We start from the raw sequence: 25014 nt of genomic DNA, 5'->3' as shown, positions 1-25014 counted from the left end.
GTGATAAACGTATCTTCTACAATGTAAAAAAGGAAGAAAAAAAAACACAAAACCTAAACGGTGCTGCTGGTCAGTCATCCATCCGTCATCCATCCGTCATCCATCCGTCATCCATCCGTCATCCATCCATCATCCATCCTTCCTGTGCTTCAGGTGTTCTTCCAGTTGTTCTCTCTCTGTATCAAACATGTACTCTTCCTGACGCTACCTGTCTGTCTCTCCTCCCATGTTTCACCCCCTCCCTCCCCCACCTTCACGCCCCCCCCCTCCCCCCACCTGCAGCCGCCCGGACACCACCTTCCTGTGGTTCCTCAGCCCGCTGAAGGCCATCCGCTACCTGGTGTGTAACCGCTACAAGTGGCTGATCATCAAGCTGGTGCTGGCGCTGCTGCTGCTCGTCATGCTGGGCCTCTTCCTCTACAGCATGCCGGGCTACCTGGTCAAGAAGCTGCTGGGGGCCTGAGGGGGGGTGGGGTTGGAGGGGCAGGTGGGGGGGGGGGCACTGCGTTTGACTCGTCTATTCAGGTCTGGCCTAACCAATCAGCATCTCACTCATCGTTGGAATTATCGAGGACAAATTCACGAGTTTTCACCAAAACAACCGAAGAAGATGGAGACTCGTTTCGACAACATTACCAGTCTGCAAAAGCCAGAGATCACAAAATGATTTTAAAAAAATTTAAGATGACGTCTTCATCACAGCCTCTAAGATGCAATCTGATGTCCAAAATTTCTTCTTTCAGGTCAAACAGGACCAGGAAAAGCAGGAATTCTGCACATTCACAAATCTGGATTCACCAAAATTTGCAGGATTTCAACTTGAAATTAAATTTCTTGTTGAGTATTTCTCCCTGTAAATTAAAATGTCTTTATTTCTTACCATCACACTGGTAGAACGTCGGGTCGGGAGCTCAGAGGATCCGTTGAAGTTTCAGCCTTAAGAATCAAACTGGAACCTCCGGTCGGACCTGGAGCCCCCTGGTGGTGGGTTCTAGTCTCCGTCCGCTTCGGTTGTTTAGGAAAAAGGAGACGGTTCCCATAGCGACGAACAGAAGAGACTCAAACCTCCACTGATTAAAAAGTTAAAGAAACACCATCATAGCTGTAAGTAGAACATTTTGAGACGTTTAAATGATGCACATGTAGATAAATTAAACATTCTGAAACCCGACTCTGCTCATGATGACGTCGTTCCGCGCTACGACGCTGGCGATAAACGGCGTTCTGGGTGGGTGTTGCCTTTTCGTTAAATTCTTAGAGCTCTTGCGGTTTTTTGCACACTTCTAGAATCAAAGAGAAAGAAAAACAAAAGAATCTATTTTCCTACAAAATTCAACGAGTCTTCAGACAAAGACGGCGTCAAAAATGTACTGAATTACCCAAGAGTTCAGTTAGCAAATGTTTCAGCAAATGTTTCAGCAAAGCAACAGAATTTTGGTCAAAATAAGCACATTATTTCATGTTTATCACATACCTTTAAGGACTCGGAACTCACAATTTGCAATTATTATCTAAACCTCGGAAAAGATCAAAATGCCGGAAGCTTCTTCCTGTTTTCTACCAGACTTTTTACTTCCGTGTCGATATGCATGCATCACGTGATTCCTGAGTCATGTGTTCGCATGACGTCTTTGCAGCTCCTCAAACCGAACCACCAGCCGTGTTTTCATAAAACAAAACACGGGACTGTGATTCTAGTGCACTAGAGCTGCTGGGGGGGGGGGTTAGGCTCCGGCACCGCCTCCTCACCCCCAACTTACCTTCATAGTTGCCTGCGCTTGACCTGGTTTGTGTTGCGGTCTTTGTGGATGGTGTGTTTTACTGGTTCTTGACTCACTTGCCTGTTTTTACGATGAATTTGTGTTGATGTGTCCGTTGAAAAGTGTGCAATATTTATTTCTGTCTTGTTTTTGCCAGTTTCCAATAAACTGACTCTCAAACATGTTTGAAATTGGATGCAGTTTTTGTGTTTGTGTTCGCGATGGGTCATGTGAGTATTTGTGGATAAAAGTCCTTGTTTAACCTGAAGGATCTTTATTACAATTTTTAACTTTTTTCTTTTTTTTTTTTGTACAACCACTGAAACTTTTCTTCATACACCCCCATCCAGTAGGGGGCAGTAAAAAGTTTTTACATCATTTTTGTTCATCAAAATTTCACATAAAGCAAATACAAAATTGAAAGTTATTTTCTGTGCTTCTTATATATATTTGATATTCTGCCTTTTCTGTCCAAAGTTGCAAATTAGCTGCTCAGCTAATTCATAGCAAGTTTGCTTAGCAGCTACTTTGTAGCAGTTAGCTGCTAAGTTGCCACAGAAAAACAAAAATCATAAAAGGGGGGCTAAAAACAAAAATAAAGGATAATAGAATAACAATGAGAATAGAAGTACATTTAAAAGCCCTTCTATCAGAAGTCGGGAAGCTTCATCTTTTTGGTGGACGGTTTCTTGAAGTTCTTGAAGAACACCTGCCATGCTCTCATGTCTGCCTTCGTCTGAAGGCCTCCTCTCTCTTCATGGCCACTTCATAGATTAGACCTGAAAACCAGATGAAAACCTTCGGTCAGCAAACGAGTCTGGTCCCTGTAATGTTCAGAAAGAGCCTCTAGGAGGCGCTCCAATAATATCTGAGGCCTGAACATGGTGAGAAAACACTTTAAGATTCTTGTCTTATCAGAATAATACAGAGAAATCAACTTAAATAATGATGGCGTTTCCTCAGACTGAAAGAAAACTTCACGTCTTCGTCTACCTCCTGTCATATCGATGATCAGAGAGCCCTTACCGTCCAGAACCCGTCTCGCTGCCTCTTTCTTCAACAAACGGTCGTCCACCTCTGACATCAGCCACGGCAAGAAATTCGTCCGAACATCTGGAAACCAGAACCACAATTATGAGCAAAGTTGAACCTGTCAAACCAACATATCATAGACCTCCTCTCTGGCTGGACAGAAATGTGTCAGAAATGAGGAGAAGCTGATGGGGTTGAGACCGGAGAGCATCGCAGACACAAACACTCACCGTTCTCCACGGGGTCGTAGAAGAAGCCTTGGTTCCTCAGGGAGGTGAAGACCGTCGACATGGCGTTGGCCACGAACTTCTGACCCAACGCCCTGGCGGCGACCTTCTCTGCTGTCTCTCGTTCTCTCCTCAACGCCTCCCTCTGCTGGGCAATTCTACGTTCCTGAGGAGAGAAGAAAAAGTTCTAAACATGGGTTCTTGAAGACAATACCGGGTCCCTGTTTCAGGTTCTGTGTGTCCAACAGGCTCAACCTTCAGCTCAAGTTATGACTCTTGACCGTCCTCTAAGGTTGGATCAGAAGCTGATGGACTTCCTGTTTCAGGTCTGAAGATGTTTCACCGCTCATCAGATTCCTCTCAGGAGCTACGGAGGTCTCTGATTGGAGGTGAAGCATCATCACGTCTAAAATACGAGTCCACTTGCTCTTATTTCAATGATTGATGAATCAGTAAAGGCATGAAATCCATGTTTCTATATAGTCTACGTACTTTCTCTTCTTTGCGTCGCCTCTCCGCCTCCTGAAGCCGCTGCACCTCCATCAGCTCGATGTTCCGGAGCTCCTGGAAGGCCCTCTGCTGGGCCTTCATGCAGGCCAGCTCCTCCTCCTCCATCACCTCCACCAGGGACTGCTCTACCGTCTTCCCCACCAGGACCTCCACCACCGGCCGAACCTCCCGATCGAAGTCAAACAGCTGCAGAGGATTGTGGTGTTAGTGTGTACTCTGACCCAGCAACACATTTTATCACACATGCACACATTCTACGTGATGATGACCTGGCTCTGGGAGTCTGTTTGACTGGATTCCTCAAACACAACTTTCATACAGGATCAACCGTTCTCCTGCTGCTCCACAGTCTTTATTTCAGTTAGTCAAGTATAGCACTTTCACTACATACATTAAAACTGATGGAGATGCTAACTAACGCCTGGATTTGCACAAAGAGTGGCTCATCCAGAGCATCATAGGGCATTTTAAAAATATCCTATGGTCTAAAAATGTCACCTTTCTTCCATTAATAATATCTGAAACAAGACTATCAAGTTTTGTTAGACATATATGAAGGCTGTTGGTACAAAAACTTACATCTCCGTCCTCTATCTGGGTTGCAATGTCTTCACCAGATTTGGCAGGTATGAATAATGGACTTGGAAGTCTGTCCACAAAGTCATCGGTCTGGCACATCGAGTCTTTATGCTCAATGACATCGCCCAGCTCTTCAAGGTGACGCTCTGAGAATAAAGGTCGGGTTACAAAGAGTCTGATTTACAACAATACGTTTAAAAACCTCAGAATTCACAAACTGTTGAAGCTCTGAAGTCATTCTGATTGACATCTGACCTGATTGGACTTCAATGTGTTCCGTGGCTAAGGGTTCAAGATTTGCGGTTCTGCCTCGTTTTGGGCCGAGTTTTCTCTTCTTACTTGTGTTGGTATCTTTTCCGAAGGCAGGGCCTGGCTGAACAGGGGGTAAAAATACACATTTTAAATATAAAGCAACTGTAAGAAATGAAAGCTGACCAGAAATGAAGCGTGGTAAAATGGATGTTTGGTACATACTGTTGGAATGAGGCACTGGACAAAGGGGTTTCCTCTGACAACGCGGGGGTCACACATAAGAAGCCCGGCAATAGGAATCCTACGTCACCAAAGGAATAGACAAATTAGGCAAACAGTTCATTTTACCGGACTCAACTGAAGGACAGTACTTACTGTTTGGACACAGGTTCTCTGTATTTGGACGGTTTGACGCCTCGTGAATGACTGGTGAAGGCATAGCATCCATTTGCTGTCACGACTGGTTGGCGTCTTCCGGACATGATGTCGGTATCTTCTCGTCAATGGAGCGGCTGAAGATTCCATGTCAGCCAGCTTTATATGAACAACATTGAGATGTTGCTTTAATGTCTGAGCTTTGATCCAGGTCCATGAAAGCATCACAGCAAAGTCAGGAAAACAGGTTTTAAACGGAATAGCGGGATAAATTCCCTCAATACCCTTTGATCACAACTTGAAACCTACATGGAAGCTGTATAAACTGAACGCTGCAATGTAGTTGACTTGGGCAGAAACGCCAAGTCAGCTTTGGTGAGTTTTCCTGATTGGTTGATTACTCTTTTTGCTCAGTGAATATTTTATTTTTCTTTATATCTCATTTACTTTCAAGAGTTTTGGGATTTTTATTTACAGTATGTGTTGGTTTGAATCTCTTTTCAAGCCTCAGCTGTTGGCAAATTAGTTCAACAGTTTTTATTCACCTTTTATCCATCAAAGGACAGTCTTGAACTGTACCATTATGTACCATTAAAACAACACATAACTTAGCAGTTATGTTAATATAAAACTAAACCATGTGTCCACATCTGTTTCCTCTCAGCTTCCAACTCCCATCATGAACACATTAAACATTCAGCCCCCCAATTCAGTCCAGCAAACCAGGCTGAAATCCAAATCCACCAGCTACATCGTGCAAGGCTTCGTGGGGAAAGGTGCTTTTGGAAGAGTAGTGCGGTGCACGAGGATGAGCGACAACAAGATGGTTGCCATCAAAATGATCAGGTCTGATCTGTACAAGCACAGGGAGACAGAGGTAAGAACACAAACGCCTCATCAGTTGACTTTTTCAGATTCGGAAACACATTTTCCAAAGACCTTGTATTGTGCCATATTTTTATCGTACATATCTAGTAAATATCCAGTCAGATTTTATATTAAATTAATGCATGCCTGCTCTTGAAATGTTTTTCCGCTACTGAAACGTCTCACTACCATAAATTGTGTGTCCATATGTTTTTAGTAATTTATTATGTAGGGTTTTACAGTTAAATCAATTATAATCTTTTCTTTAAAACAAATTTCAAAGTTTATTTTCCAAGACTCATCATATAATTTAAATCACATTGGTTTTTTTACCAATACAAATGGTTATAATCAGTAAATTATCAGTCATGTAGTATTTATTACAACCCGCGAAGCGGTGATGAATTGTAATTATCAGTTTCTGTGTGTTTGTCCGTCCGTTAGTCCACCAAATATCTTCACAACCGTTGCAGGTAGAAAAGATGAAACAAAAACATACTCTTAGTAGATATTGAAGGTCTGAATTCTTAATTGTTTTGTTAAATAGTTTTTTATTGGGGGACAGCAATTTGCAGAAATTCAGTATAATGGCCCATATACATCAAGAAGTACCTTTAACTGGTGGAATATGATGTTATTTATCTCCAGGTACTGCAGAAGCTGCAGACACTGGACCTGGACAGGTGTAACATTGTTCGCTGGCATGGATCCTTCTTCGATAAGGGACACTACTGCCTGGAATTTGAGGAACTCCAAGTGAATCTTCGTCAATTCATCCGTGAAAGACAGGAAAGAGTTATGCATGTAAAGGAAATAAGACCAATTGTCAAGCAGGTAATTTTTCGTACGATATGTCGTTTGGGGATATCGTTCCGTGACTGACGTTTAATAACTTTTCAGATTTCCAATGCGCTCTGCCACTTGAACTCACTGGGAATCATACATGCAGACCTCAAATCTGAAAATGTGATGCTGGTGAATCACAGACGGGAGCCATACAAAGTCAAGATCATTGACTTTGGCCTGGCCTATGACGTATCAGCTGACATCCGCCACAAAAACATCCAAACTCTGTATTACAGGTGACGCTTGAAGTTGTCTTCACTGGTGGATGGAACAATAGAACAACTAGTAGAAGTTGTCCCTCTGGTAACTGATAAATTCCTCGATTGTTGTCCCTCAGGGCTCCAGAAGTCATGTTGGGTGCTAATTTCACAGAAGCCATAGACATGTGGTCTCTGGGCTGCATAGCTGCAGAATTATACCTTGGACGATTCCTGTATCGTGGTGACACAGAAAACGATGTTGTAAGAAATACTAAAATATGCATTTTGATTCAATGTAAACATGAAGATAATTTCATACGTTTTAAGTCCTTGACCAGGACTCTTGAGATTGCCCAAGTCAAGACTGCCCAAGACTTGATGAGGCCTTCGTCAAAACTTGACAATCGACCATTGTCAATGTTTGATGTTTTCCATAATGCAAATAGAGCACACAGATTGTGACCCAGTCTAACTTGCGTTGCCTTCTTTTTTAAGATAAACGGCATCGTTACAACTCAGGGTCAGCTACCAGTCCACCTGCTTGACTCTGGCTCCAAAACAAAGATTTTCTTCAAGAAAGACTCCAGAACGAGAGCCTGGAAACTAAAGGTAACACCGCTGCTGTGTCCGTCTACCCCTACCCAAAAATGTATGGCTGGTGTTTGTCCAACATTGCTGTACCATGAATTTCATGGCAAAAAGCAACACCGTCTTCAGTTTTCTCATTAGCTTGCGCCCTTGCATCTTTGATGCACATTTTTTGACAAAAAATCTGTGTGCAGAAGGTTCTTTCAGCTTGGTGCAGCGTCTACAAGAGAATACAGTACGTCCTCGTTACTGGCGGTTCATGTGTTCCAGGAACACACGCCAATAACAAACTCTGCGAATGACCACCAGGCTTTAACACTTTGATAAAAATAATTTGTAATTTTACCCTTTTTTCTTTTTACTTAAACAGTTGTGATATTGTTATTGATGAAATCATTAAAATTAACAGTTTATTTAGTGTTTATACTATGAGAAAAACTCAATCCTTGTATAGGGCTTCTACCGTATATTTAGTTGTTACTTTTGGGATGCATAAATGGCATGTTGGGATGCACAATTCTGTTGAAGCGCATCCCAGGGATGCACAACCTTCTTCAAGTAAAATGAACTCTGCTGTCTATTCAGAAATCAAGGAAGGACAACAACCAGATCATAGGGACTCTGAGATCATTGGATGAGCTACTGTGGGTGGGTTTCTTAATTTCATTTATTCATGCATAAATAAACAGTAGTGTGTGCACAGAGCGTAGCTACAGGTTTATTCCTTTTTTGTCAATGTTTTAAGATGCCCTGAACTTTATGGTTGATTTCTCATGTCACAGATTCATCCAACTGCTCATCCAAATTCTTATGCAACCACAGTCGGACAAATGACCGACGTGCTCTTCTTTGTGGAACTGATCAAAGAAATGCTTGAGCTCAACCCTGCAGAACGGATAACAGCCTGTCGGTTACTGAATCATCCGTTCATTTCAATGAATCACATAACCCTTCTCTACCACCTCAGTTCCCAGTAAGACAAGGCTCCTGTTTTGATTCAATGTTGAACTGGAACATTTGTCTTAGATGTCCAGTACTGATCGTGCCAAAGTTGCTTCTTGATTTGACTTGTTGTCTCATTGCTGATGAAATTAGCTGATGGAATTTTTTTGCTTTCTAGAGTTAAGTCAAGTGTTGACCTGATGGACGCCCATCGGGAGACCAGGAATTTTCAAGGTCCGGAATCTGTAAGTCCATTACCAACAAGGCTCACTTGTGGTACCGCCCAAACCCGTCCTCGTCATATACCAACTGGCATGAAGTGTGAGGTGATTGAACAAGACTCACGCAGGTCACGTCGTCTCATTGAGATCCATGAATCAAGACTGACAAGGTCGGGGAAGAAAAGAAAGAGGAACAAGGAGTCTGAGATTCCGTCCAAATCGTTCAAACCAACAACCCATCAGCAGGAGCCAAACCAAGGTTGCAAAATATCTGAGCTGAAGGGAAAAAGTAGCTCACACTCGCAAATCTACATTGAAATCCAGGACTCAAGTCCAACCTCGTCAGGGAAGAAAAGAAAAAAAGATGCGGAGTCTGAGACTCCGTCCAGAATATTCAAACCAACAACCCATCAGCAGGATCCAGACCAGAGTTGCACAATGTCTGGGTTGAAGAGGCAAATCAGCTCAGACTCACCCATCTGCGTTGAAATCCAGGACTCATGTCCAACCTCGTCAGGGACAAAAAGAAGGAGGGACGAGGAGTCTGGGATTTCATGCAGAAATTTCAATCCGACAATTCATCAACAGGAGTCAGACCAGAGTTGCACAATGTCTGGGTTGAAGAGAAAAATCAGCTCAGACTTGCCGATCTGCATTGAAATCCAGGACTCAAGTCCAACCTCTTCAGGGACGGAAGGAAAGACACGAGTAGGCATCAGCAGCCAAAACGGATGAAAACGCAACCCACAGCAGTAAATTTGCACTTAAATCCAGGACTCAATCCAGAGTTGAGCTAGTCTCTACCTCTACCTGTGGGCAGCAGTCGCTCAGTCCACTCAGTCTTGGGCTGGGGACCGGAGGGTATCCGGTTGACTGTCCGTGACATCACCCTACACAAGGCAAGAGCCAACGTGCGTGATGGCACGTGGACAACGCCTCCGCTCTGATGTCGTTGCTACGGCAACTTGTCAGATCGGCCAATCGTGGTATAGTCTGAATGGACAGGAAGTGTGGACAGTCAGGCCAAAAAAATCAATTATGAAAGGGACTCTGATTGTTCTTCTTCTTGTTGTTGTTCTTCTTCTTCCTCTTCTTCTTCTTCTTCTCCTGATTCTTGTTATGTTTATACAGTAATCCCTCGCTTATTTGCGCTTTAAGACATGACTACATCACAGATGTTAAAAAAAATATGTATGTCAATTACATATTTTCCTCAATGAAATGTAAGTTTCATCTCATCGAGGACAAGAGAGATTTACCGGTCAATATACGTACATTCCTACTCTCACCTAGAAAGGTGGATACAAGCGGCTGAAGTGAGTTTCCTCCGTAGAGTGTCTGGGCGCACCCTTAGAGACAGGGTGAGGAGCTCAGTCACCAGGGAGGAGCTCGGAGTAGAGCTGCTGCTCCTCCGCCTCGAGCGGAGCCAGCTGAGGTGGCTCTGGCATCTGTTCCGAATGCCTCCTGGACGCCTCCCTGGGGAGGTGTACCGGGCATGTCCTATCGGGGAAGACCTAGGACACGCTGAAGGGACTATGTCTGAGCCTGGGAACGCCTCAGGCTCCCCCCTGGAGGAGCTGGAGAAGGTGTCTGGGGAGAGGGAAGTATGGACATCCCTCCTGAGACTGTTGCCCCCGCAACCTAGCCCCGGATAAGCGGTTGAAAATGGATGTATGCAATAAAATAAATATTTGGTCGGTATATCGGATTGTGGTTTTTGACGGGTGGTCCTGGAACACATTAACCGCGAGTAACGAGGGATTACTGTACTTTGTGAACTTGTTGTATTTTGAACCTGAACGATTTTGGATTTTCTGGTGAACTTTGCTGTTAAATAAATCTCTGTTCAGGTTTTCATCTCTGCATCTGGATCCTGACATTGTGTGAACAGTTTGCTGTGACAGAACCTTCCGGCCATAAATTGGACCCAGCGGCGGCGTAACCTTTAAGACATGTTCTCTCTACACAAGGAGCTCCGGTCGGCCAGCATGAAACGACACTGCGACAGGTGACGGGGCACCTGCAGCTGGTCTCCACAAACGTGACTCGGCTGACCTCATTGACCGGCTTTTGCCATCCAGCTCCTTGGATCTCCTTGGACCCCCCGACCCCGGCCTCCCAGACGTCGTCTCCCGGAGAGCTGTTTATTCGGATTCCTGCCAGGTACTCTGGGGATTTGGGCATCTGTACGCAGTTTTTGTTTCAATGCATGCTAGCCATTAATATACTAATACAGTAGTGTATTAGTAGCACACATATATACGTGTGTGTGTGTGTGTGTGTGTGTGTGTGTGTGTGTGTCTGATTATTTAAAGTGGCAAAAAGTAAATTCCCTACAGGAATTATTATAGGGGGGATTATGATTATAAAATTTTCCCCATGTAAAAAAAACTAAAATCATGTTAATTTGTTCCAGTCTTGTAAAAAAAAGCCCCAAACCACCTAAATTATGAAAAAACAACATTTTTTATCAATGCAGACTTTACCTGTGTACAATTAATTATATGTAAGTTATGTAAACAATGATAAGGAACGAAGAGAAAGATCCGGTCTCACTGATGTTGTATCCATCCGCCAACACGTGGGTAAGAGCGAGATCCGGTCCCAGCTGATAATGTATCCATCCGCCAACGAGCGGCGGTGTCCAACACGTCCGGCTCACGTCTCCAGCGGAGGGGGATTCACACCAACAACCTTCGGTGCTGCTTTCAGGTCAGCAGCTGCTAAAATAACTCCTGTGTGTGTGTGTGTGTGTGTGTGTGTGTGTGTGTGTGTGTGTGTGTGTGTGTGTGTGTGTGTGTGTGTGTGTGTGTGTGTGTGTGTGTGTGTGTTTGTGTGTCGTGTGTGTGTGTGTGTGTGTGTGTGTGTGTGTGTGTGTGTGTGTTTGTGTGTCGTGTGTGTGTGAGTAAAACACCGCATGTGTTTCTCTGTCAAGAGCGTCAGTTTCACTTCTTTCAGCCAACACACCTGCACCTCATTGTGCAGGTGTGTGTGTGTGTGTGTGTGTGTGTGTGTGTGTGTGTGTGTGTGTGTGTGTGTGTGTGTGCGCGCGCGCTTATGTATGTATATAATATATATATATAATATTATAATATTTTAAAATTTGCTCTACTAAATATACACTATTTTATAAACTTATATATATATATACATATACTTAAATATTTTAACATATGTAAATTATTATAATTTATTGTAATATATAATTATAGATTATGTATAAAAATATATATTTTATATATTTTACTTAATATATAATTTAGATATCTAGTATATATATATATATATATATATATATATATATATATATATATATATATATATATATATATATACACACACCTGCCTACTTTTGTTTAATTTGTTTATTGCACACTTTTTTAAAATCCTATAAACTTGATTTTTAAGGAAAATCAGGTAAATCATCAGGGGTGGCCAAACTTTTCCATGCCCCTGTATGTTAGTGTTCCTTTAATATTAATGTGTTCATCCTCACCAGCTCATTTCAGAAGGTTCATGTATGTGTGTGTGAAAGCCACAAACTAAAGGGTTTCGCCTGAAGAAATGAGATTTTATTTCATGTATAAATGAAAAACGCTAACGGCCGCTAGCTAAGACAGGAGGAGTCGATTCCGACCACCAGAGGTCAGGTCGGTGATGTCACGCCTCAGACGTGTAGTCCCGCCTCTAGTTGATTTTGTCCTGATGCTGGAGGAGCGTGGAGGCGAGGCTCTCCTGCAGCAGCAGCCTCAGCTCCAGGTTCTGCTGCTCCAGGCGCCGGGTCTCCGGGACCAGATCGGAGAACTCCGTCAGGACCGTCCTGTGAGGAAACACACCTCCAGCACGAGGTCGGATTAGTGTGTGTGTGTGTGTGTGTCGGGGGGGGCTCACTGGTACTGCTCCTGGATGTTCTCCGCTGCGTCCCACAGCTTCAGGTCCTCCTCTGGGATCACGTTCCCCAGGTTCTCGAAGTATCGCTCCGGACTGTCCCTCCGTTCCGGATCCAGGAATCTGGAACGCTGGGCGGATGGACTCTCCCTGAGGAACGCCAGGAACACACGAGTCAGCGATTTATTCTGATTGGATCAGCACACGTAGCTAACGGTTAGCCTAGCCTGATTCGAGCTAACTGGCAGCAGCGGTGATGGATCGGGTCTCACCTGGACCCCGTGAGCTCCTGGAGGAACCTCCTCAGAGCAGGAAGAACCCGGTTGGGATCGCCGAGGTCAGACGATGAAGAAGTCGACGCCTCCTCTTCCTCACGGCGCTGCAGCAGGAACAGAACCAGTCGGGGTAGATCCTCCTCCTTCATCCCGAAAGACTGGAAGAGAAAGGAGCTTCCTGATTGGCTCAGAGAGTCGTCCGTTCTGCGGGTTAAAACGATTGATTATTCAAAAATGAGTCACGTTTAGGAGGGAGCAGAGCTTCACGACGCTCTGCTGCTCCTTCCTCATGGGGTTCAGGAGGTCCAGGAGGTTCTCCTCCATCAGGAAACCCTGAAGGAGACAAAACGGGAAAAACTTTATTAGCAGCGTCGTCGTAGCATCGCGCTAACGTTTGTTTCCTTGTTGGTTCTGCTCGCCTGGGAGCTTCAGTTTAGCTGTAACGTAGCAGCCCCTTTAAGAAGGTGGTCATGTGACCGAGGCAAGCATCTTGATAAGATGTCCCAATGGATGCTGGGTAATCCGCGTCGGGTTTTATTTCGCACCGCCTCGTCACACAACAGCTCCTTCGCTCGATCCAGCGTGTCCGTCGGCAGCTCCGCGGCGGCGTCGCTCTGGTGCGTTTCCGTGGTTACGCTCTCAGCATCCTCCTCCAGCTCGGACCAGCCGGCCCGCGGCGGAACCTCCTCCTCTGACGGGACGTCCCGGGACGAACCCATGACCTCCTGGCGGACGAGCGAGCCGACGGTCAGGGTCGCCTCGGCCAGACGCTTCACGTCGGCGTCCAGCGACGCCCACATCGCCTCCAGCTTCCTCCCGTCGGCGGCTGAAGCATCCCTGAGTGGCGAAACGGAGAAAACACGGATTTAACAAAAAGACGATTCCGGCGTGAGGATGGATGGAAGACGGAACCGGACTCACTGCAACATCGTCTGGACGAACTCCATCTTCCGGAGGTTCCGCCGGTGTTCCTCGGTCGCGTTCCGGCGAGTCTTGGCGAGGCGCCGGTCCTGATGGGAACGTTCATCCTGAAGCTTCTTGGTTTCCTTCTCCAGACTGAAACATCCAGAGACGGAATAAGAAACCGACTCCAGCCCGTTACCCGTTCTGAACACGTCCCACCTCCTGATCCGGGTCTTCACGTGGGTCAGGTTGACCTTCTGAACCGCCGCCGCGTCCTTCAGCTTCACGTCTTTGAGCCTCATCATCGTCCTGCTGGCGTTCATCTGCTGCTTCTCTCTCTCCACAGCCTGAAGACACGAGAGGTCGAAGGTGATCGGACGCCTTCACATCTCCTGAGGTGCATCATGGGTAGTTGCTCACCTGGACTTTGGCGTTGTGCTCCACCTCCGCCGTGCTGACCGTATCCAGGTTCTCCAGCATCAGATGGTGGATCTTCTCTTCGTACTCCTCCACCGTCTTCCTCCTCAGCGACATCCCGTTCCGCTAGAAGGTCATAGATGATGCTAACGCTAATGCTAATGACATGAGATGTCACATGATGGAATAGAAAACCTCTTCGTCCGCCAGTTCCTTCAGGTGTTCCTCCCACTGGACGCCATCTCTGGTGAGAAGATCTTCACATTCCTGCAGGTAACGTCTCTGCAAAACAAAGAAGCATCCAGGTTCATGTCAACCTCTATGTGTTAGCATGTGTTAGCATGTGTTCGCTACCTCCATCTGGACCATCTCCTCCCTGTAGGCCCTGGTGAGGGTCTGGATGTGGTCGTCCATCCGCTCCATCATCAGGTCCAGCTCCTCCCGCTGCCCCCTCAGGTCCTTCACGAAGCGATCGTGTTTGTCCTTCAGCTCCTGCTCCGACCCGACAGGTAAACCCATCAAACGTCAGGTCAATACTGCTGGATATTGATCGATTCTGATCGATTGGTTGACCTGCTGCAGGTCTCTGATCAGTTGTCGTTTGGTTTCTTGGAGAGCAGCACACGACTCCCGCTGGAGGTCCAGGGCCTTCTGGAGCTCCTGAGGAACCACCTCCTCCTCGGCTGCAGACCAGCCGCTGGAGATCGCTTCCAGTTTCTCCTGGCTGGATTTCCCATCATCCTCCAGCTTCAACAATCTGGACCCAGGAAGACAAACAGGAAGCAAGTTGTCAGGTGTGGATGCAGGTACGTCACACGCGCCAGGAGGAACCACACGGGTTCACCTGAGTCTAAGAGCCTCCTCCGTCTCCGACCGCCGCGTCGCCTCCTTGGCGTCGGCGGCCGTCTGGATGTTGGTCACCGACGTCTGCAGGCGTCTCTTCAGGTCGATGATTCCTGCAGGGACAGTCGACTGTCGGAAAAGATGATTAACGTCACCCCACGGTGCTCAATTATATGTTCAAAATGAAGTAAACGGGATTATTATGAGGGAAAGTACGTTCTGCTCTCGTCACAGACGGACCTGTGTGGGATTAACTACCGGATTTTAATAGATAATAATTAAATTTTTAACTTAATTTGGATGGAATTGATAAATACGTAACTTTATGTAACATTTAGGGTCAAAAAACAAACTCATAAAATAACTTTTTGGGTTTTCTGATCATTTATATTTAAATGATTATTATTCATCAATATTATTTAGAAATTATTCATATTTATTTTTTATAAATATTATTTTTTTATATTAATGGATGAAAATAACGTGAAAAAGTGGATTTAAAGCAAAGCTGAGACCTTTTCACTCATGTCCCCATTGGCCTCCACACTGGCTTCTCCCTGGACCTCCTGAGCGGGGGTCCTAAACATGAAATATAAGCAGAATAAATATGAAAAATAATTTATTAACACGTGACTTCCTGTTCCCGTGGTCACGTGTTGCATGTTAAATACGTCACATCCTGTTTCTAAGTCATTTCTCTCTGTATTTAGCTACGTTAAAGCTCACGGTAAGCCAACTGCTAGCTAGCTAGCCGTTACCCGCTGGGGGCCCCCAGCTTTTCGGGGGCCCCGGAAGCAGCGCGCGCCTCCGGTGGGGCCCCGGTAGCTTCGTCCATGTCCGGTTCCGGGTCCGTTACCGACAGGCAGACGGTTCGTGACGTGAAACACGTACAAACAGCCGCTCCGTGTCGCCGCGGTTTGTTGTCTACCGTTGCTATGGAGACAGTCAGCTGACCGCCGTGTGCTGCCTTCACGTGCCTCCAGTGGACTCGGAGATTCGTGTGTTCTGTAAGATGAACAAAACGGGCTGATACCGTCTCTCTGGGGTCTGTGTGTCCTTCAGTGTTACAGTTTTACATATTTTATCACTTATATGAGCGATTTAAAACTAAAATGCGCTGTTAATGTCGGCGTCAGTCTGGCCTAAGTTAGGACCTAAAGTTTCATAAGTAGTTTTAAAATTAATAATTTTACAACTCCACAATTACACGTCCTATGATTGCATCAACAAATATAATATTTGAGAATACGGGGAATTTAATGAATCCTGGTTTGGAGTTGGATGAGTTTAAAGTTTGCTTAAAGCATTGATTAATCCAAAATTCTTATTTAGAAAAACAAACTTTTATCTGTTAAATTAATTTAGAGACAGAAATTAAGGAACTTGGAAAAATTGCATGCATTTCAATTTAATCTGGGGTTCTCTTTAATCTAAGTGAAATAACTTAAAGTCAGGTCGTGTAGACATGAACACGGGGAAGCAGCTGGCAGGTTTTGCAGGTGCTGTATTTCTGTGCTGGGTGGTATTTTGGTTGTTTTAATGTCTGACTGTGGGGATTTATGCATTTTGTGAAGTGAAAACCGAACATATCTTATTGGATTCACTCAGACTTTCAGGATTTTGAGAATTCTACATCATGAACTTGCCAATTTTTTTCCTAGAATAACCTGACCCATACAATCAAACACATGCATCTGCATTTTCTGTGCAAAATAATTCTGAATTTAGCCACAATTTTACAAATCAAAACTCATTTATATAATTTTTGATGTCAAATTTCTCTGAAGGTTCCGTTAATTTTCAAAAAAAAAATTGATTGTTTTCTGGCAGTTCTTTCATCATTGGGGCTTTAAAGGGAAATGTGATTTGTGTTGGAATTGTTTTTGACGTATGTTGTTGTTGTTGTTGTTGTTGATCCCGTTTACCTGTCATTTGGCAGTTTTTCCACCTGCCTGGTACTTCTTGGGCCATTCAGTGATAATATTGTGAAGAAAAAACAACAAAAAGAGAAATCCAGGTTTTCACATTCTTCAATGTACTGACGCAATAACGCAATAAATTAATGACGTTTTAGCGCTAAATGTAACCCATAATTAATTAATCCGTCGCCGTCTAACCCCGACAACAATGAATAAATGAATAAAATGAGCTCAGATACATCCAACAAAGAACTTTAAATAGAAACTGTGGAAGCACTCTTTGTGTTTCGGGTGAGTTTAGATCCTCTTTAGTTTCATTTTCTGACCTTTTTAGTGTCAGAATTTAAATATGACCTTTGACCTGTTGGGCAGTGAGGTGGTTAATCCCGGACTGTTTGTGGGGCAGTTCAGCCTGTTGGGTCGTTGAGGTTCTTCTGTTTGAATGTGGCGTCCGTGGTGTCGTTCCCACTGGCTGCCACCAGGGGGCGCTGCCGTCCCGCCGCCGCTCCACAGTGGAACGACTCGAACCCGACGCGTCGCTTCAAGCTGATGGCGTTAGAAACAAACCCCGAACAGAACCCCCGTATGGGTCAGACGCTCCTGCCCTCTGGAGTGGCCCCCCACCCTCCTCAAGTAGCCTGGAGTGGCCCCGGGTGAAGGCTCCTGACATCTGATCCAGCAGCTGTGATGTCACCAACAGCTGACTCGTCATAAGACCTTTTGTGCAGCGATGATGAAGATGATGAAGAGGAGGTTTTAACCATAAGCTGCGGATTGACAGACTTTGACCCCACTTGCAGGTGTATAATAAGCCCCATTCACTCCGTATGTGCCCCCAGAGAGAGGTGTGTGAGGCTGCTAATACCCCCGGGGGGCAGATGTTTACTCCAAGTTCAACAAAGCATCATATTCATCGCTGAGGGGGGGGGGGGTTAGCAGAATCTGAGCCAGTTAACTAACTGACAGCTTAGAGTGTGTGTGTGTGTGTGTGTGTGTGTTGCATAAGAACTTCTGATTAACAGTTCCCTCATGTTGCCATGACGACCTGAGGATGAGGATGGCAGAGCCCCCCCCCCCCCCCCCCCCCCAAAAAAAAGAGAATATTGAAGCGTCAAAATCTGAAGGTGGAGAAAACGTTCCACCTTCAGCGTGACCCCATCGCTGCTGACCTTTGACCTCAGAGGGGGGAGGGGCTCTGAGGAGGTTTTTAGAGATGCACGCTTGTCGTTAGCGCCGATGCGAACGGTTCTGTTCCAACGAGACTCGTTCAGAAGTCAATCGATGTTCAGAAAGAATGAGAAAAGAGTTTATTCTTAAATTGTGTGGTCAATCGAATCGAGTTCTGGGTCGTTTATTTGTGATCAATAAGTTTTAGAACAAAAGACGATAAATGTGAAACGACAGCAAACTGAGCACCTGAGATGAACCAATCACAGCGTGTCGCCTGCTGATTCTTCAGGGTTATAGAAACATGGATAACTGGAACATCCAGATTCAGATTGATCGATCGATCGATCAATGGATTCTCGTTGTCTTCGTTGTGTTTCTATCCTGGCGTTGATCCGACGGAGCCTGAAGCGATCATCGGTTTCCTCCAGATAAACCGTCACACTTGCAGTGGAGTCATTAGTTCTGAGTGGATTAGCCCCGCCCCCCTCGCCCCCCACCCCCCTCTAAAGTCCCCCCAGTAATAATGGAGGGCATTAAAGGCCTTAAGCCACTGCTGGGCTGCACTATTGGTTCAGGCGGAGGTTAAATCAGCCATTTAATGCAAATGTTGACTTTGACTTCTGCTTCCTGATTATTTATTCAGGGTTATTGACGACCAATCAGAACAGCCGATCACTTCGCTTTCACATTGGGGCGGGGCCTCCGTCGTCAAACGAGGACTCGACTCCATAAAGTGTCGCTGGAGTTTTATAGTCGAGGTTTTATTGACGTGTAATTCCAAACCGGGTCGTTCCGTGACTTTCAGTGGCCCCGCCCCTCAGGGGGGGGCCCCCCCACAGGGGGCCGCACACTTTACCGTTCGCAACCGGATCATATGACTCGGCATGCCGGTAAGGCTCTTACTGCTGTTGACGGCCGGCGGCGGCCGCACTCCACAAGACCAAGAAGCCAAAGGAGTTTAACGGATGTGTTGCTGCGATTATTCCTGAGGGATCCTAATCCCGCCGGGATTAACCGGATTAACAGCCCAGAACAAAAGGTCGTTCCTGTGTGGGGAAACAGTTTAATCCACGTTAAAGTAGCAGCGAACCCACAGGTGGAGGACGAACTGAACCCTCAGCGTGACGCCAATGACAGGAAAATATTAGTATTACTATTATAAGTAATATTGTTATTATTACCAGATTATTAAAATTACTATTATAATTATTATTACTATTATTATTACTATAATAATATTAATAATCATATAACAATAATTTTATTATTACTGTTATTAATAATATTGTTACTATTAACATAACAATAATTTTATTATTACTATTAATAATATTGTTACTATTAATAATATAACAATTATTACCATTAATATTATTATTGTTGGATGAGTTGAGCAAGGAAGGAACGATAAATTGTCATTTATATATTTTTTTTCTTCAGTAACAATCAGGACACTGAAGCTTTCTAGAATTAGTGTGGCCTTCCTGGTTCAGGGTCACATGACCAGAGTCAGCCTATCGGAGCACAGCTGGGTTCAGATGACCTTAAAGACTTGGGCAGAGGTTCTGGTTGGAGATGTTTTGATGAAATTGAGATGCTTAATTTTAATCTGAAATGTAATGGAGTGAAAAAAAAAAAGTATAATTTAAAATGTAATCGAGTAAAAAAAGTAACTAAAACTCATTTTAGGCTATAGCATGAGTGAATAACAGCCGCGCTTGTTTCTGATGTACAAATATTTATTTCTGCGGGTATAATTAGGTATGTACAGCAAATGTATCTGTAACAGCGCATTAATGTGTGCCCCCCACCCCCAAAAAGAAAGCAGGAGCAGTCAGAAGCCTTGAGTTAAATATCAGTGGGAAACAACAACAAAGTGCATTAAAAGCTTTATGCAACCAGAAACACTGACTGAGAGCAGCTAACTTCACACTGAGGGGCTCTGGAGTGCTTTTACATTACGTGTTATGTCTTTACCCCCCACCCCGTCTCCCCCATCCATGACGCGCACCCCCGCTTCTTCCATCGGATACATGTCGCCACTAATGGACATCAAGTGGTCCCTTTTTCGCAGCTCTTTTTCCAGAAATACATTAGAGACAGAGATCCCATTTTTTATCAGCCCATAAATACAGCGGCACGTGTGTGCGTGTGCACGTGAGCGCGCACACGCGTGGTGCGTTCAAGTCCAGGAAGGAAGCGTCACAAACCAGCGTCTGACCAGTGGCGTTAAAATGAAATATTCTTGGATTTATGGATTTATGACCCGAATCCGTTTCACACGGATTTTATTTTTGGGGTGAACCCGTCGTTTAGCGTTAGCATTAGCATTCAGGGCTTTTAGCTGGGGGTACAGGAAGCCGTCCTCCCCGCTCTTCATCCTCCATCCTCCTCCTCAGCTCTGCTTGTCCTGGATGTTCATCAGGCTGGCGTACGACTTCGCTCTTTTGGCTGCCAAGACAAATCAAACGTTTATTGGCCTCCGTCCGTTTCTGACTCCAATCCTTCAGATTAAGTTGAATTATGAAGATAAATAAGTGGGTCACTCACGGTGGATGAGTTTGCGTTTCTTCTGCTCCGAGTGGAGGAAGCTGCTCAGGTAGAAGATGATGGGCAGGAAGAGCATGAAGCTGGAGACGGCGATGACCGGCACCGTCTCCTCACGCGGGACGGAGCAGTTGAAGGTTTTACTCCACAGCCGGCGGGTCATGTTCATCTGGAAAAGAAAAGGAAACCATCAGCTGCTGGGGTTAATCTGATCGCCGTGGAAACGCATCCGCTGGAGATCCATCCACGCGACGACGCACCGAGTCCTCGATGTCGATGCACATGGTGTCGTTCTGCTCCATCCGGCCGTAGAGCGCGTTCAGGTCCCTGTAGGAGGTCTTACAGCTGCGGCACAGCTCCGTGTGGTTCTGTGTGGACGCAGGAGACGGATGGATGAACGGTTGGACGGATCGGATGGATGAACAGACGGTCGGACGGACGACCACCCACCTGCTGGTAGCTCTGGAAGCAGGCGAGCGTCCGGTTGAGGACGGCCATGAAGTAGAGCGTGTCCCCTGTCAGACTCTGGGCTCCTGTGGTGATGCACTCTGGAGAGGAAGAGAGAAGGGCGACGCCCACCGGTGATGACATCATCAACCTGCAACGAAGACCTCACCTCACACACACACACACACACACACACACTCACTGCTGCAGGCCGACTTGCTCCACAGCTCCTCCAGGTTGCTGAACAGAACCTCCACCAGCATCAGCCGGTCGCTCCTCAGGAGGCTGTCGCTGCAGCTCTCGTTTCCGGGACCCACCTGAGGACGCACGAGCGTCAGTCATCACGAGACCGGAAGTCACGAGACCGGACACCGGAAAGGGACAACGCACCTCGTCCGAGGAGATGTTCCGGTACATCTCCGTCAGGCTGGCGTACCGGGAGAAGCAGTTCTGGCAGACTTTAACGGGCCGGGCGGCGGGGACCAGGCAGTTGACGTAGTCCACGTAGCGGAGGCCGAAGACCCGCAGCAGCTCCACGCAGTAGCCGCTGATCTCCAGCTCCTCCGGGAAGGACGACAGCAGATGGAGGAACACCGGAGCCGCGGCGGGGCGGAACACGGGCGACACCACCGGCATTTGTCTCTGTTTACCCGCGGAATCCGCAAGACTGACGTTCATGACGTCACCGGATGTAACGGAAAGACTTAAAACGAGCAACGAAACCGACAACGGAGCGATCCTGACCGGAGACATGTTGGAAAACCCGGAGACGGCTCTCAGCTGCGCTCCCTCCGGCACAAACATCCCATGACTTCCGGGTTTATGCCGCACGTGATCATGTGACTGAGTGTGATCTCGCGAGAACACGTCACGAGAATCCCGCGGCCTTCATGTCGGTGTCCTTTGTGAGGCAGGGTCGGATGTAGAATGTGTCCATGCATAAAATATCTCCTTTAAAAAGTAGTTATAATGTATTATATCAATTATTGTTGAGAGTTAATATAATAATGTTAAATTAATAATATATTATTAATAACATAATTATTATATTATTAATACGATAATATAGTATTGTATTAATTTATATACTATATAATTTTATATAATAAAATATAATAAAGAATATTATGTTGGTCAATAATTTGATAAGAAAAATTTAGCTGCAAAACTTCCAAATAAAGCAATATTTTTACTACGTGATTAAACCCCAATTATATTTCGTGTGAAGCATCTATCTATCTATCTATCTATCTATCTATCTATCTATCTATCTATCTATCTATCTATCTATCTATCTATCTTCTCCGTTGTGCGTGACAGGTGCGTGTCTGGGGGGAGGCTTCCCTCGTCATTGGCGGGTTTTTGACACCGTTCACACCGGTAATGATCGGATGATTCCGGTAATCGGTTCGGGCTCCGGTCCTGATTGTGATAATTGTGGTGCCCCCCCCGCCCCCCCTCTCCAGCGGAGCGGCAGCAGTCAATGGCCGTTAATGTGAAATTAGAGGCTCTTGATAACTCCCAGCCCGCATCTATCCCGCATCCATCCCGCAGTCATCAGCGGCTAATGGAAATAGGGGGGCGGGCGCGCGCACGGCATTAAGGGCCTATTCTGAGGCGCGCGTGCACGCCGCCGCTGACCAATGAGGGCTGAGAGCGAACAGGGGGGCTCATTAACTCTACTGACCAGAGATCAGCTAATTGTTCAGATGGTCCCGTTCATTTATGACCCCCCCCCCACCGACACTCACAAACGCGCACACACACACACACACACACACACACACACACACACACACACACCGGACGGAAGACGTGATTGTAAACGGGTTCTGTCCAGGAATACACGTTAAATATAAAAATACAAATATTAAATATAAAAAATAAAGATTTCACATTATTATTATTGTATGAATTTAGTTGTTATTAATTATTATTAGTAGCAGTATTTATGTATTGTTTATTATTATTATTTGTATATTTTTAAAATATATTTACATTTATATCTAAATTTCGATGTTGCGTCTAAATGCTCTGGATCTGGATCCGGATCTGGATCCTTAACCCTGTTTTTGTTTTTTTTGTTTTTGTTTTAGTTTTTTCAGAATGAAATCAAATTGGAATCCATATATTTATTGATGACTGATGAACTCCAGATGATAACCACGTGATCTGGTCGTTAGATGTGGATTAAACTCTCCCTCCCGCTCCGGTCTTCTTTCTTAAAAAATTTTTTTCATGTCTTTCAATCAGCGGAGCCCCGAGTGGAATGGTTCCGTCATTATTACCGGGAGAGATGTCCGTTATTGTCCGCCGGCAGAAGATGCCTTCATTAGCATCAGATATAGAAACCAAGAGGACAAAAATCACTAATTAGATCCATAAATTAGATGATGGGGAAGATGAGGGCCCTTCAGGAGCGGGGGGCCCGAGGCCCTCGTGATTTGATGACGACACCGGTCAGAAGAAAAGGAAACCTATTGATCAGAATTAGAGATGACTTCTGACTGGTTTTTACATCTGCAGCAACTTTATTTAATTTAAATTTAAAAAAAAAGAAAAGAAGCAGAAATAAACAAATTTGTGTTTTTTATTTAGAATTAAAAAAAACGTGGATGAATAAAATTCAAGCCATGTAGTTTAAAAATAAACACATGTATTTATTTATTTATGGGTTGTGGTCGTTACGCGTAAATTGTAAGAATATTCCCAGCCAATAATAAAGATTTGTCGCCCCCGAATCGGGACCGGTTCCACCCCATCTGAGCTTTAAACTCCTTAAACTTGGCTCTTGGCGCGGGGGGGGGGGATAGCTGTAAAGTTATGCAGAAGTTATTCTTCATCCTCCGGGCCGTCCCTAATCCGCCCAAAACCTCATTCTTTCAGGGGAGAACTGTGCCTCCTTTCTTGTTGCCCCCTCTCTATACAACATAAAGTCAGACTGCATTTAATGGTTATGTCGGGATGGGAGAGGGGCTTTTCTTCTACCCCCTTTTCTCCAGAATATTGCCCTTTTCGTCGTGTGAGTCTCCCAGCCCGCGGGGACCCCCATATTCTTCCCCTGCGCGTCTGCCTCGCATCCCAAACGGACCCCGGTGTTCGCGCCTCGCTGGGAATCGCGGGGGTGATAATAGAGATTTCGCTTTCATTTTACACGCTTGACTTGGTTATTGTTGCCCCGCTCCTCTCCCGTGATTTGCCCCTCTTCCAGGGATTAGCCCTGACTTCGCCGCTCAAGTGCGCCTGAGCCCCCGTGGATCAGTCAGCGCGCAAAGAGGGGAGAGGGGGGGGGGGGGTAAAACTGGACCCGCAAGCGTTTCTGGGAATTTTTTTTTTTTTTGGCAAGTAATTCTTTAAGTCTTGTAGTTATCTTATCGTTACCGTTGACTCCGCCCCCCTCCATTCCATCATGACGTCACCATCATCTGGATGCGCATCACGCGGCGTGAGGTGCTGATGACGTTCCCTTCCTACGTTTCAAACCTACGTTGGGGGGTCACGTGATGGTCACGTGATGCGCTACACCTGTCAGGTGGGTGGAAGCGGTGGAACTTGTGTTGTAACTGGATCCCCGCCCCGGGACGGCTTCACCAGTAAATTCAACGAACCCTGCTCCAATTTTTCTGCAGAAAAATTATTTTTTATTCATCACAAAACTCAAATATTTCCGTCCTGAACATTTATTCAACAGTTTATTGATTTATATATTTTTTATTTTATTTTTATTTATTTTTTATTTTATTATTATCATTTTTTTTTTATTTTATTCCCGGTCCCGGTGGTTCCGGTTGCGGCCCGGACCGGAGAAGTTAAAAAAAAAAATCCTGAGGCATCAACTTTTGCAAATGTCGGGACTCCTGTCCCGTCCCGGGTGGGGGGCAGGAGGGCGGTGGGGGGGGGGGGGTCCCAGGTCCCTCCGGGGTCCCACAGCGACAGCGATGCTGTAAACGTAACGAGCCGGGACTGATTGTTTCTGACAGGCAACAAAACACTCCGGCCCTCCCCTCGAATTAGTCCCCCAGGAGGGGGCGGGGTGGGGGGGTCACGTCCCACGGGACCCGCGGACAGGATGCCAGCGTGTAGGAACAAGAATTTAATTTATATTTAATTTAACATTTCCTGTAATTATAACAAAGTGTCTTCAGGAGTTGAAGTTAAATTAGTTTTATCTGTCTAATGCTGAAGAGCTTGAGTCAGGCTCCGCCC

At 45.5% G+C, this 25014-nt stretch overlaps 4 protein-coding genes across 13 annotated transcripts in view; 1 reads left to right on the top strand and 3 right to left on the bottom strand.

Moving 5' to 3' along the window:
* Window positions 1-463, top strand: part of otofa (otoferlin a) — a 34940-nt gene extending 34477 nt beyond the window's left edge. For 6 of the 10 annotated variants that reach the window (XM_068342841.1, XM_068342836.1, XM_068342835.1 and 3 more), the window contains one exon: window positions 283-422. Coding sequence is in view for 4 of the 10 variants with exons in the window: in XM_068342844.1 (XP_068198945.1) it covers window positions 283-463 (181 nt within the window). In the remaining 6 variants the exon portion in view is untranslated. Of the gene's footprint in view, window positions 1-282 lie in introns of all 10 variants that reach the window. The other 4 variants (XM_068342844.1, XM_068342843.1, XM_068342840.1 and 1 more) reach the window with 1 other exon arrangement.
* Window positions 464-2465: 2002 nt separating this feature from the next.
* On the bottom strand, window positions 2466-4842 carry LOC137613811 (radial spoke head protein 3 homolog B-like). Its single transcript, XM_068343264.1, has 8 exons — window positions 4736-4842; window positions 4583-4661; window positions 4364-4481; window positions 4109-4254; window positions 3512-3715; window positions 3023-3185; window positions 2787-2873; window positions 2466-2539 (listed from the first exon to the last, which is right to left on the bottom strand). The coding sequence occupies exons 1-8, from the start codon at window positions 4840-4842 to the stop codon at window positions 2481-2483; spliced, it is 963 nt and encodes a 320-aa protein (XP_068199365.1). The 3' UTR covers window positions 2466-2480.
* Window positions 4843-12011: 7169 nt separating this feature from the next.
* Window positions 12012-15624, bottom strand: LOC137613657 (dynein regulatory complex protein 1-like). Its single transcript, XM_068343037.1, has 14 exons — window positions 15484-15624; window positions 15241-15304; window positions 14727-14854; window positions 14456-14639; window positions 14237-14374; window positions 14078-14164; window positions 13886-14008; window positions 13685-13812; window positions 13484-13618; window positions 13108-13399; window positions 12806-12895; window positions 12560-12720; window positions 12291-12437; window positions 12012-12219 (listed from the first exon to the last, which is right to left on the bottom strand). Exons 1-14 carry the CDS (start codon window positions 15558-15560, stop codon window positions 12087-12089), a joined length of 1887 nt encoding a protein of 628 aa, XP_068199138.1. The 5' UTR covers window positions 15561-15624; the 3' UTR covers window positions 12012-12086.
* Window positions 15625-19455: 3831 nt separating this feature from the next.
* On the bottom strand, window positions 19456-21764 carry ostm1 (osteoclastogenesis associated transmembrane protein 1). The gene is made up of 6 exons (XM_068342713.1): window positions 21199-21764; window positions 21011-21125; window positions 20812-20909; window positions 20622-20729; window positions 20365-20530; window positions 19456-20265 (listed from the first exon to the last, which is right to left on the bottom strand). Exons 1-6 carry the CDS (start codon window positions 21610-21612, stop codon window positions 20210-20212), a joined length of 957 nt encoding a protein of 318 aa, XP_068198814.1. The 5' UTR covers window positions 21613-21764; the 3' UTR covers window positions 19456-20209.
* Window positions 21765-25014: the final 3250 nt, after the last annotated feature.

This window comes from Antennarius striatus, chromosome 19 (genome assembly GCF_040054535.1).
Source record: "Antennarius striatus isolate MH-2024 chromosome 19, ASM4005453v1, whole genome shotgun sequence".
In the NCBI taxonomy this organism is placed as follows: Eukaryota; Metazoa; Chordata; class Actinopteri; order Lophiiformes; family Antennariidae; genus Antennarius; species Antennarius striatus.
This window is presented reverse-complemented; position numbering and strand designations above follow the sequence as displayed.

Excerpts from the sequence above, each read along its gene's own strand:
- LOC137613811 (XM_068343264.1), bottom strand. The coding sequence starts at position 4,842 with ATGTCCGGAAGACGCCAACCAGTCGTGACAGCAAATGGATGCTATGCC. Across the intron at positions 3,716-4,108 it reads CCCAGATAGAGGACGGAGAT|CTGTTTGACTTCGATCGGGA; the intron begins GTAAGTTTTTGT and ends AATCCTCTGCAG. Across the intron at positions 3,186-3,511 it reads GGCGACGCAAAGAAGAGAAA|GAACGTAGAATTGCCCAGCA; the intron begins GTACGTAGACTA and ends TTCTCTCCTCAG.
- LOC137613657 (XM_068343037.1), bottom strand. The coding sequence starts at position 15,560 with ATGGACGAAGCTACCGGGGCCCCACCGGAGGCGCGCGCTGCTTCCGGG. Across the intron at positions 15,305-15,483 it reads AAGCTGGGGGCCCCCAGCGG|GACCCCCGCTCAGGAGGTCC; the intron begins GTAACGGCTAGC and ends TTTCATGTTTAG. Across the intron at positions 12,721-12,805 it reads AGCTCTGCTCCCTCCTAAAC|TCTTTCGGGATGAAGGAGGA; the intron begins GTGACTCATTTT and ends TTTCTCTTCCAG.
- ostm1 (XM_068342713.1), bottom strand. The coding sequence starts at position 21,612 with ATGTTTGTGCCGGAGGGAGCGCAGCTGAGAGCCGTCTCCGGGTTTTCC. Across the intron at positions 21,126-21,198 it reads GGAACATCTCCTCGGACGAG|GTGGGTCCCGGAAACGAGAG; the intron begins GTGCGTTGTCCC and ends GTGCGTCCTCAG. Across the intron at positions 20,910-21,010 it reads GAGCAAGTCGGCCTGCAGCA|AGTGCATCACCACAGGAGCC; the intron begins GTGAGTGTGTGT and ends CTTCCTCTCCAG.